General features: G+C 42.4%; 1 protein-coding gene across 1 annotated transcript in view; it reads left to right on the forward strand.

The window, feature by feature from the left end:
• The window catches only part of LOC122625801 (protein CEPU-1), a 249,645-nt gene that overhangs the window by 97,152 nt on the left and 129,635 nt on the right, over positions 1-22,858 (forward strand). The window contains 1 exon segment of the mRNA XM_043805853.1: positions 4,660-4,776. Coding sequence (XP_043661788.1) covers positions 4,660-4,776 — 117 coding nt within the window.

Genomic DNA, 22,858 nt, shown 5'->3' on the forward strand with positions numbered 1-22,858 from the left:
AAACAAACCAAAAATCACACGCGCCAATGCCAACACAACTTTAGGCGAAGTACCGAACAATGCCAACAGGTTCGACATTCTGGCAGACACTATTGAAGACCTGCCCGTTGAAGCTGATGGAAGCGACAAAAATAAGCCAAAACCAATATTTGTACGTGAGAAAAGCTCTGGTACATTTGTAAACAATGTAATAAAGCTCATAAGTGACGCAAATTTCCACATAATTCCCTTAGTTAGGGGCAACATTCATGAAACTAAAGTTCAGACCAAGTCTGAACAACACTTTAGAGCCTTAACAAAGTATCTGGACGACGGAGAAAAAAGCTATTTCACATACCAGCTAAAAAGCTGCAAGGGTCTGCAAGTCGTACTAAAGGGCATAGAGCCTGATGTAACACCAGACGAAATAAAGCTGGCGCTACAGGATAAAGGATTTACTGCAAAATCAGTCTTCAACATCTTAAACAAAAATAGACAGCCGCAACCAAGGGGAACTTGCACCAGAAGCAAAGATACGAAAAGAAACGAAACTTCAATTTTTACTACATCGTAGAATCACTGTAGAAGAACCTCACAAACGTAGCAATCTGGTACAATGTATGAACTGCCAAGAATATGGCCATACAAAGTCTTACTGTAAGCTGCGTCCAGTGTGCGTAATCTGTGGCGAGCTCCACGACAAAGCAGCACCCAAAGAAGACTCAAGCAGAAAAAAGTGTGGCAAGTGTGGAGGCAATCACACAGCCAACTACAGAGGCTGCCCAGTATACAAAGATCTCAAAAGCCGCATTAACCAGCGCGTAGCCACTGTACGCTCACAAAACGCACCGATTACAAAAATACCCCCCAAAAACAACCCAGAAGTTTTCTTCTCTAACACAGCCAGATCCTCACTTGGTACAGGATTCGTTACCAAAAACGCGTCATATGCAAGCGCTCTAAGATCAGGTCTTGAGCCCCCAGCCTCCAATGCGCCATTTTCACAAGCCAAATATATGGACTTCAATTCGGTACAAGACAAAAAGCCAATGGAACAACAACAAAACAATTTCGAAGCAATGATACTTACCTTGCAGCAGAGCATGGCGGAGTTTATGGCGTTTATGCGGACAACCATGCAAGATCTAATACGCAATCAAAACATGTTGATACAATTGCTTGTATCACAACAATCAAAATAATCATCTTCATGGCCTCGCTAAGAATCTCTACGTGGAACGCCAATCGCGTTTCACAGCACAAACTGGAGCTAGCTCAATTCCTACTCGAAAAGCACAACGACGTAAAGCTACTTTCGGAAACACACCTCACAAACAGGATATATTTTCTACGGAACCAATCACCCTGATGGTAAGGCCCACGGCGGTACCGGGATTTTGATAAGAAGCCGTCTCAAGCACCACTGTCATATTGAGACTGCCAAAAACTATCTACAAGCAACATCATTAAAAATTTATTTGGATAATGGTAACCAGCTTACTTTAGCCGCAGTTTACTGCCCACCTCGTTCCACTTTATCTGAAGACCAATTTATGGAATTCTTCAACTCACTTGGAGAACATTTCATAGCAGCTGGGGACTATAATGCCAAGTACACACACTGGGGGTCTCGACTCGTGAATCCCAAAGGAAAACAGCTCTACAACGCCATTATAAAAGCAAACAACAAGCTTGACCCCGTTTCTCCTGGCACACCTACATACTGGCCGACTGACCCCAAAAAACTACCTGATCTAATTGATTTCGCAGTCACCAAAAACATTCCCCGTAATTTGATAAGCACCGAGTGCCTCTCAGACCTATCATCTGACCACTCGCCCCTCCTAATAATTCTGCTCCGACACCCAGAACCAGCAAACCTTTCTTATAAGTTGACTTCATAAAAAACCAACTGGCTCAAATGCAAAAAATACATAAGCTCACACATTGAGCTTAACCCACCTCTTGAAGCTGACATTGATAGTTTTGTTAACTCTCTGGAGTCAATCATCGTTGCTGCAGCTTGCTGCTCAACGCTGCAAACAGTAAGCAAAATTACAAATCACAAAAAGACCAACCTGCAAATCGAACTACTTGTTCTCGAAAAACGACGCCTATGGCGAGAATGGCAGTCCTCCAGATCACCGTCGGCAAAACAAAAGTTAAAAGACGCCAACCGCAAACTTACAAAAGCGTTAAAGCAAGAAGAAGAGCTTGCCCAACGTACTTATATTGAAAAATTATCAACATCTCACTCAACTCACTGTGGAAAGCTCACCCAACTCTTGGCTCACCCACAGTTCCAGTGGTCCCTATTAGAAACCACACAGGTGGTTGGGCCCGTAGCGACAAAAATAGAGCCAGCACATTTGCCACTCATCTACAAAAAGTCTTCCAACCGAATTCTGCAACAAACACGTTCGAAATTCCGCCCGCAACAGACGACTCCCAGCTTCATCATGCAATCTCAAAAATCATCAAAGAACATCTGAACCCAAAAAAATCTGCAGGGTGCGACCTAATTACCCCTAAGATGATTATTGAGCTGCCTTACTGTGCCGTATGCAGCATTACCCAGCTCTTCAACGCCATCAACAAACTTGGCTACTTTCCAGGAAGATGAAAAAAGTCAATAATAATAATGATACCAAAGCCGGGAAAAGATCACACTGTTCCATCGTCGTACAGACCCATAAGCCTTCTATCCTGCTTATCGCAACTTTTTGAAAAATGCCTACTGTCTCTGACTATTACTCCATTCCTGAACACGCACAACACAATACCAGCACACCAATTTGGCTTTCGCGAAAAACACGGAACTATTAAACTAGAATCGTACCTCTACAACACTGCAACACTGCGATATCCGACGAACACAGTATTGATGCCGGTGTCCCACAAGGCAGCGTACTAGGCCCAACACTATACGTCCTATACACAACAGACATCCCTACAAGCAGCAACCTGACAGTTTCAACATTTGCGGATGACACAGCTATTCTCAGCCGCTCCAGATGCTCAATCAAAGCATCATCTCAGCTAGCCATCTACCTGGTCGACGTGGAAAAGTGGTTATCCGACTGGCGTATAAAGGTAAACGAACAAAAATGCAAGCAAGTAACCTTCACCCTTAACAGGCATGATTGTCCACCGCTCACGCTGAACAACGTCGCACTTCCAACAGCAAACGAAGTGACGTATCTGGGAGAACACCTCGATAGAAGTCAAACTTGGCGCCGACACATCGAAGCCAAAAGAACTCACCTGTAAAAGACGAAATTGCGGAAAAAAAGGAAAAGTACCTTAACAAGCTATCAACGCATCCTAACCAGCTCTCGAGGAATCTAACAAGGCTAAGCAGCCGATCACGACTACGTCGAAACGACTTGCCAACCCAGCAGTCATTTTTTTTTAGGGCCGCTTTTATAATACATTTCAAGAAATGTACTGGTAATTAGTATTTACAATTAAGATTTGTGAACTTGTTGTTAGTTTTCGGTACTGAAAAGATACAACATATAATAGCTCCAAACTGTACAAAAAAAAAAAAAAACTAATTCGTTTGGCTTTACGCATCCTGTTATTCTAATGACTTTACCCATAACGTGTCTTCCACCTTAGATTTCCAGGGACGCCCCCAGAGATTATAATGACGTGCCTGATCCTAAGCCTTGTTCTTCAGAACAATTTACACTTGACCACAGTTACTTTTGGGTTTTCCGGTCGTAGTCTTCGAAACACATCGTATTTCGCGTGTGCTCCTGCAGCGTCCGATCACTATAATGTCATCCTGACAAGCGAAGGCGTGTGGCATCAACGTCGGCGACGTTTCAATGGGCATTGGACCAAGTGAAGGACCCGAGATGATGCCACACGCCTTCGCTTGTCAGGATGACATTATAGTGATCGGACGCTGCAGGAGCACACGCGAAATAAGATGTGTTTAGAAGACTACGAGCGAAAAACCTAAAATGAAAATAAAATGTTTAAGTCTGAATTAATTCTTCTGGAGAAGAAGGCTTAGGATCAGGCACGCCATTATAATTTTCGGGGGCGTCCCTGGAAACCCAAGGTGGAGGACACGGTATGGGTAAAGTCATTAGAATAACAGGATGCATAAAGCCATACGATGTAGTTGAGCACGATTTCTTAGAGTTGGCACCAGGCTCTCTCGAATTTTTGCTTAAAAGCCAGAGAGAGAGCGCTTTAGAGCCAGATTTTATTATACCAGTTACTCGTAGAGTAAAAGGGTATGCTAGATTCGTTGAAAAGTCCGTATGAACGTCGAGATCTCAGGAACTATAAAAGATGAGATTCAGCATGGAGACCCCAGAGATATAGACGCGGCGCAGGTTTGTTAACCCATGTTGCCACGTCCACTCTAACGCCCAAACCTGCGTTTTGAAACATGTGTTGATATTTTTTTATTTTACTTGTAAATTTGTATCGATTTGCAAAAAAACTTTTTGCCACGCCCACTCTAACATCCGCCCAAACTATCACGCCCACACCTTTCATTTGTTTTATTTTCTTTGGGAGTAGCGGGAATCTGATAGGCGAGGAATTATACAGCGGATTGTATAATATAGTAAAATATAGTCTAAAAGACAATATATAGTTTATCGTAACCAATTGCAAATAAATAAGAAACGTTTACAAACAAAACTTACTATTTAATAGGTGTCATGGATACGGCATAGAGACTTACATCTGCTTACTGTATCTGAAAGCACTTACACTTCGGATCAGCGCTTCACTTCCATTTACAATAAGCAAACTGGAGATTGGTCGTTACAGGTACGCCTCTTTGTTTTAAGCAAAGCTAAGTATGCCCATTATTTATAATCCTTTCGGACGGTATTATATGTTCAAGTTCAACCTTATTTATATTCCTGCTCTCAATCAGGACGAATTCGTTTCTGCAAAACTATTATACTTTTATATTTTGTATAAAAACAATACTTACTTACTGACTTTAATATAAATTCTTAAAACATTATATCTTAAAAACTTATGTAACCGAGGTTTGAGTTTCGTTAACTATTCCATAGTTCGAGAACCAATCTGGTATATTTGAAGACGGTGTATTTGAAGGCATACGGAACCTTAAAAAGTTGTAATGTCCACCATCCATGGTGTGGATGACGCAAGCTGAGTTTTTGTGGATGATAACTAGCTGGCTTATATGATATAGTGGCCCGATCTGGCCCGTTTCGACTTATATTCTAACTGCAAAAATCGAGTTTTCATTCCAAGGCGTAGACGTATAAAGTATATATATTCTTGATCAGGATCAATAGCCAGGTCGATATGGCCATGTCCGTCCGTTTGTCCGTATGAACGTCTAGATCTCAGGAACAATAAAAGCTAGAAAGAGATTAAGCTGCCACGCACACACTTTTGAAAAATGTTTTATGTTTTTAGTATGTAAATAACTAATTTGCAGTATTTAATATGCAAATAAGATTCAGTTAAATTATTAAATTAAATGCTAATTTGAAAAGCGCGCCAACTTTTTGTTTTTAATTTCTCTTAATCCTTTTGCTTAAAGCAGATTATAGAGCTTCTTTTTTTAAATTTTTCTATATAACCACGTCCATTTTTTTTTGTCAAATCGATAGAAAACAAGAGAGAATGCTATACTCGAGTTCCCCGACTATCTGATACCCGTTACTCAGCTAGTGGAATTGCGAAGGGAATTCTTCATCACTGGCAGTTTTTTTACGGTTTGTGAGCGTGGCAAAAAGTTTTTTGGCATATCGATAAAAATTTACAAGACTAATACAAAAATGCAAAAAAAATTAAAATATTTTTCAAGTGTGGGCGTGGCAGTTTGGGCGGTTTTTGGGCGTTAGGGTGGGCGCGGCAAATAATCTATTATTTAAAGCTGCAGCGCTCCAACATTTCGCCATCATTAAAGAACTGCATTTGGTTGATCCATAGGATTGGAGCAAGTTAGTGAATTGCACTTTTAACGATGCCGGTTGCGGCTTGCTCCTCTGCCACCCGGACCTAGCGGTCGCCTTCCGCGATGACTCGGGAGATGCTGGAGGCTGAGCACATAGTCTGGCTTTAAAGACGAATTGCTTGCCATGTTGCAAGGCATACTTGGCGCGTATGGCTAGAGCCTGACCCAGCAGCAAATTGCCGGGCGTTAGTGGCTCGCCGTCGTTGGGATTGCTGTTTTCGGCCGCTAGTGGCCTGGACTTCGGCTGCGCTTGACGACGACTAGATGGGTGTTGAGCTCGTGTGTGAGGTTGGCGTTGCCGGCCCCTCTCACCAGCCGATGCTTCGAGGCCTTGACTGCCGCCTCCCACAGCCCTCCGAAGTGTGGGGCTCTGGGTGGAATGAAGATCCACTCTTCTCTTCGTTGCATAGTCCTGAAGATCCTTCTTCTGCTTCATTACGTTGCTTGCTCCTACGAAATTGGTCGCATTGTCGCTGGCAGTCCACGTCTGACCGCGAACCTTTTAAATACATTACATCAACTACAAGTTCAAGGTGAAAAGCCTTTGAGGTGAAAACAAACAAACACAGCGACATAAGCCTTTACTGGGGGTCTACCGCGCAATCTGTAGCTTGTAGACTAGTTGCCCATGGCTTGGCCTAATAATTTAGAAAGAAAAAAAGAGCAAATTTGGCATCGTAGGGAATGGTTACCCTGCAGTAACCTACCACCTACACGAATGACTTTAAAATGTATCCAGATTCCAGAAATCTATGTTCTTGTACTATTTGCAAGAAGGAAAGTTGGACAGAGCGAATACAAATACTCTCTTTGTTCAGCTGCGTGTTTATTGGTTGTTGTGGGATTCTCATCCGCTTGGGTGGTGTTTGCTTGTCCATGTAGAACCGCCACCATGATTTATTAGTGGCGAAGAGATGGGCTGTTGGGCTTAGAGAAGTGTCACTGTTCCCAAAGTATGGTGAGCATGTGCTGGGCTCTCAGGGCGAACGCCGTGCCCGCTGTCAGACGCCTAGTGAGAGACGAACGTTCCACCCTAACCCTTTCCTCAAGCTGGTGCGGACGTACCTGGATGGGGCTGCTCGTCGGCCTCGCTTCCGCTTTCCGTGCGGACTGCGTTGCTGGGTGTTTGACACTTGGACTAGTGATTGCTGTCGTATGCGGACTCATTGTAGCTAACGGTTGCGTTTTCCAGGCAATCGCCTAGTAAAACCACAACACGTAAATACCACGTCTGTTCTGACTGGTGGCGCCGGTACCACGCCTGCTCGGTTCTTACGGACGCTCCAGGAAATTCATGTTTACGTACGGAATATCCGACACAGTCGACCCGGTCTTCACCACAGTCCCGCCGCGCACTCGGTTCCTTGCTAGGATTGAGCCTGCCTGTTCAAAACGTCTTCGGACTCGCCGGGCTAACGCCATGGTCTGGTTTCGATTCGCGTGTAGCAAAGTGCCTCAACCTAGCCGTGCTTTGTCTTATTGGACCTCTAGCTAGCTGTGTCTCAATTCAGGGACTTTCTTCGTCCCGAACGTCACGACGTAGCGGTCTTGCTCTTTGCTAACTTTCACGGCTGCAGCTCCCTTGCTGATTTCGTGGTTTCGCGTTGTTCACTTGTATTCTCGTTCTCTTTGACTGTCCAGCTTCCAGAGTTGGGCCTGCTTATATAGGCCTCCTTAGTCCTTGATGTTTCCAGTCTCCGGATCCAAAGTCCACTGTTTTACCGTTAGCCTGCTTTAAAGTCCAGCTTGGTGTCGATGCTTTCCTTAACCTGGCACGCCGACGCTTACTGTTCTACTGCTGTCCTGCTCCAGTTCGTGTCGTCTCACTTTCGGTCTCCATATTATCTCCCTTCAAAGCCTCTTTCTTCTTCTTTCTCTACAAGTTGCATTTCTTCAAACTGTCTTTCTACAAGTTTCTTTCTCCGACCTCTCTGTTTCTTTGCTTTTTCGGTTTATCATCTTTTCTGGTTATCATGTGCTGGTAATAGTTTGTGTTCCAACCATAATTCCGCGAACTTTGTTTTCAGGAATTATTCCACGTCGTATTTTTCGCCCTCTTTTTGGACCACTGCGACCGACCACTTTTCCTCGAGCGATTAATTTGCCAGTAAGCTTGGAGAGGCGGCGCCTTGCGAGCCCTGTACGCCTCTCTGCGGCTAAGATCACTGGCCGTTTCCCGGTCTCTGGAAGTACTCCTTGCTTCTTATTCTAACTCTTCCGTACGTCCGGCAGAACAGCAGCCTCTGGTTTCAGCAACCTCTTTCCAAATGGCCGTATCCACCGCACCTGCGACAGGCTTCTTGCCGATTGGTTTGGGTTTAGCCTGGAGTTGCACCCGGGTGTCGTTTTATGGTGTCTCTGGGTAGTAATTGTCTGCCTCCATAGGGTTGTGTTCAGTCGCCTGTACTGGGTCGGGTTATACTGTCCGTATAACGTATTTTCTGTTCGATTTTCTTAGCTTAATAAGATCTAAATAATTAGTAGGTTAAATAAATATAAAAGAAAGAGAGAACGCTCAAGTTGAGTTCCTCGCCCACTTAACGCTCAAAACCCGGCTAGAACTGCCATGCTCATAGTTTTAAATAATGTTTAAATATTTTATTTAAAACAATGTTATTTCGCTTTTACCCAATTGCTGAATCTGATTTTAACATTCTTCCTTAGGTTCTAATTAAGCCTAAGCCTCATTGCTGCGCAGTCCACAGTTGGTCAGCGGAGAGGGAATATTACTTATGTATTACTCTGCTAAGAGAGAGAGTGTTATGTGCGCTCACAAGTGGTCAGCATAAATGCTGATCCTGCATTTATGACGCATGTGCATGAGTGGGGGATCAAATATCACATGCACTTGAAGTGGAATATTTCCATAAACATTGCAACAGAGCGTTACAGTGTGTTTCTGTACTATTGGCTAATACAGTGGGTATTTTTTGTTTTTCCTTTTTTTTTGTTTTTCTTTTTTTTTTATGTATTTTTTCTATATATATTAAATTACAAATAGTAATCAAATGTAAAGGAGTATTTTTGTCTTAGCATGGCCATACTAATTACAATTATGAAATAAACCATTTTAACCTATCCTTATGTACCGTTTGTTTTTATTATTCGTTATTATAATGTTATTTCTATCTCCTATTTCCGTTACTTTATACGGACCAGTATATTTATATTCCAACTTATTACCTGTTTCAATTCTTAATAAGACTTTATCACCTACTGATATATCTATGTTGTTTATTTTCTGATCATATAATATTTTATAATTTTTTGTATTTTCTTCTATCATTATTTATATATAAGGAGCATATATCTGTATTTACTTTCCTTAGCATAGTCATCTATATTATGTAAAGTCTCTATATTATCTATACTATTCAATTGTTTTGGTAAATTATTTGTTTTACCAAATACTAACTTATATGGACAGTAATTATGTGCCATTGAGGGGGTAGTGTTGAAACAGAAAACGAAATATTGAAGCCATACGTCCCAATCAGTTTTATCAACCGATATATAAGCTATTTAATTAGGTTCGCAGGGCATAATCCTTCGCCTGCAAACGCTATTATATCGTAGGTCCAGGTATTCCCAGTGCCGTTGGCTGCTGGGATGTGTGCTGCTCCTGTGGTTATGTTCCGCGTCTGTTAAGCCAGGGAAAGTTTACTTCTTACAAAGATTACGGTGGAGGGCGTGACTTTGCCCTTGTGGCTCAACGAGATTGTTTAATTATGTATTACGGGTAAGTGCCGGAGTTGCCTTCTTTATTCTAAAAGAGTCATCTTGAAACTGAAGACTATGACCGTCCTCGGTTGGTCCTAATTCGGCGATCATCCCGTTTAACTGGATTGCAGATCTCCGCGCTCCAATGAACCGTTGACAGGTGATGCCGATACAAATCAATGCACAACAAATCGCTGCTACGATAAATATTATGCGATGTGAATGATTAGTATCAATTTCTCTCCCGAGCTCTTTGGTGAACTCCAAGTTACGTTCACTCAGCTGGTGAAGGTAGCGGAGACTCAAATATCACATGCACTTGAAGTGGAATATTTCCATAAACATTGCAACAGAGCGTTACAGTGTGTTTCTGTACTATTGGCTAATACAGTGGGTATTCGATATGTGCGCATACTTTTTGATTTTCCTTTTTTTTTGTTTTTCCTTTTTTTTTGTTTTTCTTTTTTTTTTTATGTATTTTTTCTATATATATTAAATTACAAATAGTAATCAAATGTAAAGGAGTATTTTTGTCTTAGCATGGCCATACTAATTACAATTATGAAATAAACCATTTTAACCTATCCTTATGTACCGTTTGTTTTTATTATTCGTTATTATAATGTTATTTCTATCTCCTATTTCCGTTACTTTATACGGACCAGTATATTTATATTCCAACTTATTACCTGTTTCAATTCTTAATAAGACTTTATCACCTACTGATATATCTATGTTGTTTATTTTCTGATCATATAATATTTTATAATTTTTTGTATTTTCTTCTATCATTATTTATATATAAGGAGCATATATCTGTATTTACTTTCCTTAGCATAGTCATCTATATTATGTAAAGTCTCTATATTATCTATACTATTTAATTGTTTTGGTAAATTATTTGTTTTACCAAATACTAACTTATATGGACAGTAATTATGTGCCATTGAGGGGGTAGTGTTGAAACAGAAAACGAAATATTGAAGCCATACGTCCCAATCAGTTTTATCAACCGATATATAAGCTATTTAATTAGGTTCGCAGGGCATAATCCTTCGCCTGCAAACGCTATTATATCGTAGGTCCAGGTATTCCCAGTGCCGTTGGCTGCTGGGATGTGTGCTGCTCCTGTGGTTATGTTCCGCGTCTGTTAAGCCAGGGAAAGTTTACTTCTTACAAAGATTACGGTGGAGGGCGTGACTTTGCCCTTGTGGCTCAACGAGATTGTTTAATTATGTATTACGGGTAAGTGCCGGAGTTGCCTTCTTTATTCTAAAAGAGTCATCTTGAAACTGAAGACTATGACCGTCCTCGGTTGGTCCTAATTCGGCGATCATCCCGTTTAACTGGATTGCAGATCTCCGCGCTCCAATGAACCGTTGACAGGTGATGCCGATACAAATCAATGCACAACAAATCGCTGCTACGATAAATATTATGCGATGTGAATGATTAGTATCAATTTCTCTCCCGAGCTCTTTGGTGAACTCCAAGTTACGTTCACTCAGCTGGTGAAGGTAGCGGAGACTCAGAATATCTCTGTTGGCGGTGATATTCAATAATGGGGAACTCGCTACCCCTGGAGCTCTTATTTGGGCCTTGTCGTGATTTATAAAGGTGGTGTCATTTATCACGACGCGATCATTGAAGGTAATGAGGTGAGTGCCACGTAGGTAGACTTCTGTTCCGTTGTCCACCGTGACCCTGGCTGGCCGGTCATTGATGATGATGATTCCCTCATCCACACGGGTGAGCGGATGTAGGTCGCTTGGCGTGTAGTTCCCTGGCGCATGAGCTTTCCGTTGATAGTTGGCAAAAGGTAGCCCCCGGTGTTGGGGTGCAGTTTTTGATCGTATGGACTTCTTCTCCACACTTTGCTACCAAGTTGTCAGTTATCCGCAGCATAACTCCTTTGCAAGTGACTGGGAAAATAGTGACCTTCTTACAAAATAATAATATTATGGGGAATTGGATAATAAAGTGTATCATTTTGGAGGATTGTAGTATTTTTACAGACGATGCGGACATAAGATCCCCAATGGGGGTATCTGTAGGTTCTTTCAGCCAAACTGATTTTAAGTTTGCATGATCTAGGATATTTGAGCTGACAATATTGTTTTTGGCCAGTGTTACGGCCAACATTCGATTCTGTAACTCCATCATTAGTATCCTATTCCTAGCCAGCAGTGTCTCGTATAAATGGCCGGTGTCAATTTGGGTATTTTTATGTGTTTGCAGGATTTGATTTACGGTTGTTGTTAATTGGTTGATTCGATTTTGTATCCTAGTATTAATTTTGATTTGCCTATTGTTTGATTGTGTCAACTGCCATTCTGTGAACCTAATTCTTTCTAGATCGCCGGCATCCGGCGTCCCCGCTACTACCTTTAGCATTGAGCCTAGAAAATCTAAACTCCTTGCGATTCTGTGTCCCGAAGGTGCGAGGTATCCACTTCTAGCCATCTCCTCATATGGGACTGTGGAAACCTCTCGTTCATGCTGCTTGTTTCTTCTATTACGCGCATGTATTCCGAAAGATTTGCCGAGTGGGTCACATACGCGAGCTCCTCCCATACCAGGATCTCTCCATCTACGATGGGGATATACCTTGTTTGTGAATAGTTAGTGATGTGCGCTGACACCAATGCCAGTGAGAGGAGGATGAAAATTCTGCACCTGTGGGAATGTATTTTTTTAGTCGCTTTTTCTTGTACGCTGAGGTTTATCCCATCACCAATTAATTTTATCCTAAAACGGAAACATCGTGCCTTTGGCAACGGACTTAATGTCTACTAAATGGAAGTTTGCCAAACGGCAGATGATAAACAAAAACGCAAATTCGCATCCGCTTTTTGATGCGAACTCGCGAATTGCGTCCGTCTGCTCCTCCATCCGATCGCGAAGAGCCAGGAAGTGGCGACTCGCTCCGACGAAGTTCGTCGCGTTGTCGCATTGCACCGTCTGCGGACATCCTCGTCGACCAATGAATCTTTGAAAAGCCAATAGAAAAGAATCAGTACTTAGATCTGAGACAATCTCTAAGTGAACCGCCTTGGACGCAAAACAAACAAATAAGGCAACGTAGGACTTATACGGGGGCCTTCCTCGAATTTTTAATGTCGTAAAGACAGGGCCACAAAAATCAACGCCACGTATCGCAAATGGGCAGAGAGCACGGAGTCTATCTGCGGGTAGATTTCCCATAATTTGTGTCATCAGTCGAGGCTTGCATTTGAAGCAGCGCACACATGATCGAACTGTCTGACTGCAGAGTTCCTGACCGTTTACGGTCCAAGTACGCTGTCGTAGGATGCTCACAAGTGCTCGAGGGCCGACACAAAAATTGGAAAGGTGCCAATGCCAGACGTAGCTCTGCACAATCTGCGAGCGTTTCGTCAACAGCAAGGGAAACTTGGCATCATATTATATAGGAGCGTTAGCTAGTCGCCCCCCAACTCGCAACAACGAAAAGTTGCACCAAGTGCCTGTTTCTTCATGGATGAATGGGTTCAATCGCTGAAGACTTGGGCCGACCTTGGAGCCTTTACGAACCTTTTCAATTTCTACTTGATACTCGTGCTTTTGTACTATTTCGACAATCTTATGAAACGCTTCATTATATTCAGTCGGTGACAGAGTTTCTTCGAAAACTATACTCTTGTCTTTGCATTTTCTTATAAAGCGGAACATATAAGCGGAACGATATAAGCGAAGTTTGCACAGCAGCGGTCAGCCCGACCACAGTCTTCCTAGCTTCCTGACGCAAGACTTCCTCATCCGGCTTGAAGTGCGCATTTTTGGGCCAGTTTTCTTCTTCGTCCTTCTCCTGACCATTCTTGAATCTCCGCTACAATTCGTTTGATAGGGACTTTTAATAGGGGTTTGTTTCTATGGCAGAGATGTGCGAGAAGGTGAGCGGCACATAACTCAAGCCTTGGGAGCGTTTTGGTCTTGAGCGGCGCTACTTTTGACTTTGAAGTCAACAACGATAATTTAAAAACCTTCGGCAGTTTTGCTACGAATATAGACGCAAGCTCCATTAACTCTCATGGAGTCGTCGGCAAAGGTATGTAGCTGTACCGGTGACAATGGGTCGGTATGCATGAACCGAGGAATCGATATCTCATCCAGTTGAGACAGAGAGCTTTTTAGCATATCCCAAGCTGTTTCCGAATGCATCGGAATTGACTCATCCCAATTTAACTTATTAAGCCAGAGTTCCTGCAATAGGATCTTTCCTTTAATCACAATGGGACTTAACAAGCCGAGGGGGTCAAACAGCTTCGATGTCACCGATAGTATGTTCCGTTTTGTCGCTCGGAGACCCATGACAGAAGTGTAAATTTTGAACTTGAAGGCATCTTCGCTAGGCAACCACGATATTCCTAACGCCTTAGTTGACTCTGAATCCGAGATAGGTATCGACTTAATTGTGCTCTCAGATGCAGTGACCTCAGGTGAGTTTGAAAACCACTTTGTCAATTCAAAACCTGCTGTTTGAAGAACCTGAGACACTTCAGACTTAATTGTCTTTAGCTCCTCTACGCATGCAGCACCAGTTAACATGTCATCGACGTAAAAATCGGATCCAATTACGTCGGCAGCTCTAGGGAATGAAAATTTAGCAGATTCACTCAACCTCTTTAAACAACGAATAGCCAGAAATGGGGCTGGTCCAGTACCATATGTGACGGTGTTGAGCTTGTATAATCTCAAGGATTCAGAGGGGTCTCTCCTCCACACTATGAGTTCAAACTTCCTATCTGCTTCATTAACCATTACTTGGTGATACATCTTTTTTACATCGGCAGTCAGGGCATACCTGTGCAGCCGGAAGCGGAGTAGAGTGCAGTACAACTCTTCTTGTCGGCCCCACCATCAGGATGTCGTTTAAGGCCACCTGAGACGATGTTTTGCAGGACGCATCGAACACGACGCGCAACTTTGTTGACGTACTCTGGAGCCTTAACACGCATTGATGGGGAATGACATAATGTGGAGTGGAAAGGATTTTGTTGTCTGTAGGCGACATATGACCTAGGGCGAGATATTCTTCCATGAATTCCAAGTACATGGTCTTCAAGTTAGGATCTCGAGACAACCTTCGCTCAAGCGACAAAAACCGCCGTTTTGCAACCTCGAAGGAGTTGCCTAATCCATTTGGATCAGATTTAAACGGCAGCCTAACTTCAAACCGACCTGATGGCAATACCTGAGTAGTCTTCCTATAATGGTCTTCACGTAACTTGTGCTCAGGCGACAGAATTTTCTTTGGATTTGGCATTTCCTCCAGCGACCAAAATTTCTGTAGTGTGCTGTCAATCGATACTAAAGGTTCTTCACTACAACTGAAACTATTCACAACTTGTTTCGGGACTGCAGACTTGTATCTGCCCGAAACAACCCAACCAGGAAGGGTTGTCTAATTTGACCAACAGCTAGCAATTCGAAAAATGATTCTGCTCCTATCAACATATCAATTTTTTGTGACTTGTAGAAATATGGGTCTGCTAATGGTAGGTTCTTCGGCATCTTCCAATCACTGACATTCACCGACTGATCAGGATGGTAACCGGAGATCGACTTTAAGATCCAGATCCATTATTCGCGACTTCACCACTGTGTGTACCTTTTTTTTGACTTGAGAATTGGACTCGCCAATACCAAGTAAGTTGATACACGACTCCTCTCTACGAATCTGTAAGCGGTTCGCCAGTTCTTCTGATATAAAATTCGTTGGAGACCCAGAGTCCAGCTGAGCTAAAACGTATTCTCCGTTTTTCGTACGGACGCTTACGATTGACGTAGCCAAAATCACCCTGGCCAAGGACGTGGCATGCATAACATGGGACGTGGAAGGCTGATCTTGGTTAAAAGTAGGAGACATGGTCTCTGGCGGGGGTGGCATCGCTAAACTGTTCTCAGGCACTGTATATCTATGAAGCAGAATATGGTGTGAGCGGTCACAAACCCGACACTTTTTGCCTTTGCATTTCGAAACAGTATGGCCTTTTCGCAGACAATTGATACATAAGGAGGCAGACTTAACAAACTCGAACCTTTGCATTACAGAGAGACGCCCAAACGGGCTACAATTCTGTAGCAAATGATCTGCTGCATTGCAATAGCTACAAGTTTGCTGAGGCTTGCTGTTGGAGAAGGAACACGAGAATGAGCTACGATTATGTGGCTTGCTCGACACAATTTTATCTTGCTTCGGCTTTGTCGATTCTTCAGCTGATAAATGCTGAACGTCGGCCCAAAGCGGCAAAGTCTTATAATCGAGCTGTTCCTCCCATTTTTGTTTGGTCACTGGGTCGACTCTATTCAATACCAAATATATCAACATTGCATTCGAAATTTTTGTATCATCTCCTATCGATAACAGAGAACCATAAATCGAAGAAACAGTATCGATAAGGTTTCTCAAGGAGGAAGCGGACTGATGCACTATTTTAGGCAGACTAAACAATGTTGATATATTATTCATAAAGATGAGGCATTCGTTATCGTAAACCTTTTTTAAACTGGCTAGTGCCTTTTCGTTATTGCCCTCGGTGACTTGGTAAGCTTTAACTGTTCCTAAAGCTTCACCAGAGAGACATAAAATTAAATGGTTAAATTTTTCGATAACTGGAATGCTGGCGTCTTTATGAACCAATGTTTCGAAAAGGCTGATGAAAATTTTGAGCTCCGAATAATCTCCACTGAATTTTGGCAATGCCAAATTCGGAAGTCGCGCACGAGTTGGAGCTACAGCAGCTGATCCCGGAGCTTCGCTGACGCTTGCTACCTTCAAGGCAGACAACAGGGACATTATTTTTGCCTTGGTCACTATACAAAGCTCTTCCAACTCGTCGCCAAATTCATCGCTACAATCTATGTCTTCTATCTGTTCTTGTAATTGATTTGCCTTACTAATTGAAGCATTTAAGTTTTCTAGTCGACATTTCAATTCTTCCTCTAATAGCGGAATCGATCCCGTTTCTAATCGCGCATTTAATCGGCGAATTGTTCTGACCCGACTTTGGAGCTTGCTTTTCAGCTCTTCCTGAACGGATTTATTTTTGGTTTCTAGGCCTAGGCTTTTAAACTAATTATCTTGTCTTCTTCACATGCCAACAATAAACATAAAAACAATAAACAATGACTGACAATGTAGGTTCAGCCAACAGGTAGTAATAATAATGAGGACCGTGGTCCCCAGGTCTGATTGTATGGCTTTTTCCTCAGACAAAGGAGTGAGTTTATTGCCAAGCCTTCTATTGGTTTTGACCAAAACTTTTTCGCCCACTTCGAAGATTCTGTTTTGTCGAGAGGCATTCTCTCTAGACCTTAGTGCGTCTTGGGCACTCTTAATTTTGTAAGCATTCCGTTCTTGTGTGTCGTCCGTGTATTCTTGTATTGCGTCGACTGGCCTCTTGTCGATAACCGAATAGATTGATTTGTTAGATTTAGTAGTGGCTAACAAGATTATTTCCACGGGATCACTTATGCCCTTGTCAATTTTTAGGCATCTGGCGAGCTCTAATAGAGTGCTGTGGAAACGTTCCACTTGCCCGTTTGAGACACTGTGGTGGGGGTGGCGCATTCGTGATGCTGACGACAAAATGGTTGTCCAGCATAGCCGTGATCGTGTGCGATTTTAATGATAGCTCGTTGTCGCAGTAAATCACTTTGGTCTTTGGAAAGAAATTCATGACCTGTAACGAGGCCGATTTCAAATCCTCAATTGTTCTTGACGGCACATGCTGCACATGCTGACGATTTCGAAAACTTGTCAATGCAAGTGAGAAAATATGTTTTATCCGTTGAGAAAATGTCTATGTGTAGCATATTTCCTACATGAGAGGGAATCGGTGACTCGCCAATCTCTTGTTTCTTCGGATGCCTATCATATTTAGCTTTCGCGCTTGTTTTGCAGTTTTGGACAATTTCATTGGCCAGTTTGGCCATTTTTATGGAAGTAGTACTCTGTGAGAACCTGCTTCAAATTTTCTTGGGCCGACTGGTGGGCCCTATTGTGTTCTGCTAATAAGACTTCTCTTCTTTCCTCGATCCCAAAAATATCTGTAACACGATTTTTGCAGTGCCAGAATTTTGTAGTCGGGAATCTCCGGACTAAGTCGTCCTGCACCGTTGCTTGTCGTTGAAGTTGATCGCATGTCGTTTCTTATTTTTAAAGAGAACGAAAGAGCGTTTTAGCGGAAAGCGGGCCTCTTCTAGAATTAGTTGGTTCTGGAAGCAATTTAGGGGCTTATCCCCGTTGTTTCTATGGTGTTAGTGAGGGAAATCTCACTGTGAATGGTCGCGCGGCATGATTCTGCGTCCTGTTCTTCTATGGCAATAATTTGCTGCCTAGACAGGGCATCAGCAACCAAATTTTCTTTTCCCGGTTTATAGACTACCTTCGCACCCGTTTCCTCGATGCGAGCCTTCCACCTTTTGATTTTCGCGTTAGGGTTAGAATCTGATACCGAGAATGACAATGGCTGATGGTCGGTGAAGATAGTTATATCTTTCACCGCATATAAATAGTGTCGCAGCTTGGCCAACGCCCAAACGATGGCTAATAATTCCCTCTCATTTGTGGCGTAGTTCACTTCCCTATCCTTTAATGTCCTCGAGATCATTGTAATAGGACGGTTCTCTTGTGAAAGCACTGCTCCAATACCGTAGGCTGAAGCATCCGTCGTTAGATGGAATGGCTTCTTGTAATTCGGGAATCTGAGCATAACATCTTCGGATGCCAAAATGTTGCGCCATTTTTCGAAAGAATTTTTTTGGGCCTCATTGAATTGTATTTGGATGTGTCGCGATCTATGTCTGCTTACACTTCCATTCTTGCCCTTTAAGATGTGTGAAATAGGCCTTGCTATGGCTGCAAAGTCCTTAATAAAGCATCTGTAATAGCTCGCGAGACCTAGGAATGATCTAACCTCAAACACTGTTTTTGGTTCAGGGAACTCTTTTATGGCCCTGACTTTTTCTGGGTCGGTGGCAGTGCCATCACTGGTGACTATAAAGCCAAGAAAGTTAACGCTTTTTTTAAAAAAACTTGACTTTTTTACTGAGACTCTCATACTTGCATCGCTTATGGTTTTTAAAACCCAATCTACGTGCTTGACATGAGCATTCAGATTTTCTGAGAAGATTTTTACATCATCGACGTAGACGTAGCAAGTCTTGCCGATTTGCTCTCTGAGAATGTCATCAATGGCTCTCTGGAAGATGCTGGCAGCATTTCTCAAGCCAAAGGGAAGCCTCTTGAATTCGTACTTCCCTCCGCTTACGGAAAAGGAAGTTTTTTCGCGGTAATTTTCCGCTAAGATGATCTGGTGATACCCGGATTTGAGGTCCAGTGTCGTAAAGAATTTGGCCTTGCCCAAGTTGCCCAGTATCATGGAGATATCTGGCATCGGGTATTTGTCTGGGATAGTCCTTTCGTTTAGCTTACGAAAGTCTATGACTAATCGTCTATTTTGATTGCCGGCCTCGTCGGTTCCTTTTTTATCAACCACCCTAATCGTCCTAATCGTGGCTACTACCGATGTGTTATATGGCGGGGCCTCGTTGGGATCTGCGAAATCGTTTTTTCGGCTCTTTATCATCCCCAGAAATGCCTTTTTCACCAAAGGTGGTGCATCTGCGCACTCCACGTTAGTAAAGTTGACATCAGTGCAATTTTGGAATGAAATCTTCTCAACTTCCTTACCCCACTTGAGTTGGGCAGAAGCGAGGCAAAGTGATGCACCGGCCTGTGTTATCAGATCGGCCCCAATTATCCCGTCGAATATAGTAATATCTGGTAGAATGAAAAAAGTCGCTTTCAAATTAAAAATCGAGACGAAGCTTTTTTTTTGTAACGGTGGTGGTGCCGTGAATTGAGTGAATTTCGAAAGGAGAGTCCACCGGGCGGATACCCTTTAGCTCTTTGCGAGGTCGGATGAAATTTTTTGACGCGCCGGTGTCTAAAAGGAAATTCATTGGTACCCCTGCTACTCTTCGTCTGATGACGGGTAACAGGGATTTTCCCCTAAAAAATTAACATAGTCAGAATCATACTCGGTAATGGCATCGTCATCTATTTTCGATTCCGCTTCGGTGGCGGCGGCGGCATATGTTCTTGTTTTTTCTTCCGCATTTTGTGTAATGAAGTAAATTTTTTGTTGTTTCCTCACGGCGCCTGTACGCTCAGAGGTGACTGGTCTTCTGTTCTGGTAGGCATTTGCCTGGGACGGCCGCAGCAATTTAGAAAATGAGGGATCGACCTCCATAGGCTCTGGTGTGCCGTTGTCTTTGTAATTTTTGGTACTTTGCGGGGCGGCGTGAACCTGTGCCTTATGCTGCCTATTAAAATACGGGTTTTTGGTATTATTAGGTTGTGGGTCATGTTGATCGTACTTGTCAAGTTGACGACCCTGCACTTTTGCAGTAGGTTTGCGATCTTTGTCTTCTTGACTTCTTGCAAAACTGGCTGCAAAAACGTACCTCTCGTGGTTAGATTCCACTTCTTGCGCTAAGGCCAGGGCTGACGACATGTCTTTCGGCTTCGCAGCGAAAAGCACGTCGGTGAGGTTGCGTTTAAGTCCCGAGATGAAAATACGCAATGCGTCCTCTCGGAATTTTTCGCACAATATTTTTGCAGCCGATGGCTCGTGAGATCATATGTCTTTATTTGTGAGTAAGGTGAGTTTTTTCTCGACCTCATCATAGTACTGTAACAGGGTCATGTTGTTTCCCTGTCTTAAGGTGCTCATGTCCTGCTCAATGACGTGCATTGGACGCTTGTCACTGTAAGTGAAATCGAGCCGATTTATAATAGCATCGAAATTCAGTACAGTGCCAAACGAGGATAAAACGTTATTGGCCGCGCCCCTAACTTTGTTCCTAATAATTGTCACTGCCTCGTAATGGCGAGAGGTGCCGTTGAAATTTTTAAATATGCGATACGCAGCAATCGCCGCTTGTCGCCACGAAACATATGCTTCCTGTGACCCCGAGAATTCCGGCAAATATTTAACGGCGTCTAAAGTCATATTACATGGGGAATCATTAGTTATATCTATGGGTTTGTAAGTTCTAATTATGGGAGCCCCGGCTGAAGTGGGCGCGACATGTGTTGCTGCCAACTGGCTGGCCAGCTCCTGCATTTTCTGATGAGCATTTCATTTTGTGCCAGTTCGTTTCTGGCGGCCTCGTCCGCTACAGTATTGGCCACAATTGCCTGTATTATAGCTTTGAGTTGTTCTGGATCTATCGCCATTGCAGGGGGATTCGCGGTTACACGTCTTAGAGGGGAAGCTTGATCTTCGCTATCGGACTCTGAGTCTGTGGAGTATGGCTTATTATTCCTATACTGTGAGAATCCATTTTTGACATTTTTGACATTTTCGTATGTACTTAGTAATATCTCGAGTAATACCTTTCCAAAAATAATATCTTTTGACCTTGGCCAAGGTTTTTGCAATGCCGATATGACCTCCTTGAATTGGATCGTCATGGAATTTAGACAGTATGGCTTCTTTCTCTTTTTGTTTTTCTATAAGGGTCACCGGGTTGAGTAGCGCTACTCTTAATGTATTAAATATCCTATTGCCCATTTGTTTGAAATTATTTATTTAAACATGTTCAAAGATATTTTCCCACGGTGCCATTTTGAGTTGGCTGATTTTGTTTATAAGTTTTTAAGCATATGTTTTTCGGAACAACCTATAACTATTAAGTCATCCATATAAAGCATAGCTCGCAAATAACTGTCAACCGTTTTTCGTTTCGCGGTCTGCACTCGAACACAACCGAAATAGACGACGCGCGAGTGCTCTCGCTCTGAACAGAACTTTTCGTTTCTCTTTGTTTTGGTTTTCGGTCAACTGTTCTCAGTCGCGTGGTTCTTGTTATGCTCACTCAACAACAACTCAGAGAGAGCGAGCCAGCTGAACGCTCGCTCGTTGAGGGTCAGCAGAAGACCGAAAAAACGAAAGACTCATCGTAAACGGTCTTTTGTCTTCCGTGCCTTTTAAACAAAGCTTAGCAAAATTTTTTTTTTTTGGCACAAAAATTAAAACACTTCAAACGCACCGAATCCACAAGCACGTGTGTCTTACAAGTTGACTGATAATTCGCATATACATACACAAATGCAAATCCAAAAGACTTTTATTTTCTTCGCTCGTTGCAAAACGGTCAGCGAATAAGCAGAGCAATAGGGAAACACGAAATTGGTTTTTGGTTGAGCACAGAGCATTCGTTCAAGAGACACTGGTGAACGGTTCTTGTCTGATTTTTTGCGCAAGTGGTGCGCATAAAACAGTTATTTGGTGACTGCAAGAAACGGTCAACTGTTATTTGCGAGCTCTGATATAAAGGAATGCTTGTGAAGGTTCTAATCCAGAGAAAGCTATAGTCATCATTCTCTGAAATGAATTAGGAGCTATTTTTAGTCCGAAAGGTAGTCGCGTGAAGCGATACGAGCCATTGCTCGTTGAAAATGAAGTTATATCTCTTGAACTTTCTTCGAGTTCGATTTGATGAAATCCTGACATTAGGTCAAGATATGAAAAATACTTTGCTCGTCCAAGTTGATCCAAAATATCATCAATTCTTGGGAGTGAAAATTTATCGGCAGTAATTTTTTATTAATTTGACGATAGTCAATTACTAATCGCCATTTCTTTTGTTCTGAACCTGGAGATGGTTTTTTAGGGACAAGTAATAATGGGCTATTATACGAGTATTCAGATACCGATGGTTCGACAATCCCGTCGTTGATCAATTTTCCAACTTGTTTCTGTATTTCGTTCACCTGACTGTGTGGGCTTCTATAATTTTTTATATATACTGGTTCATCATCTTTTAATCTCAGTTTTTGTTTATAAAAATTATTTGTGCTTATTGGTTCATATTCCAATCCGAATATATCATTATATTGGGTGCATAAGCTTGAAAGCTGTGATTTGAATTGTGGAAGAAAGTTTTGTTTTAATTGAGATAATACAGAATTTTTTCTATCGTGTAGATTAGTTTTGACTTCTTCGTAGTTCGAAAGTGATTCATATGCAAAATTATTTGTACTGACTACTTGATCTTTATTTGTTGTATTGAGTAGTCTTATAAAAGCGTTTTTAGATGTTGTTATGGTACTTGCTATGTAAATACCATGCTTATTTTCTTGATTTGGAATCAATACAC

The sequence above is a fragment of the Drosophila teissieri genome, unplaced genomic scaffold (assembly GCF_016746235.2).
Source record: "Drosophila teissieri strain GT53w unplaced genomic scaffold, Prin_Dtei_1.1 Segkk7_quiver_pilon_scaf, whole genome shotgun sequence".
Classification (NCBI taxonomy): domain Eukaryota; kingdom Metazoa; phylum Arthropoda; class Insecta; order Diptera; family Drosophilidae; genus Drosophila; species Drosophila teissieri.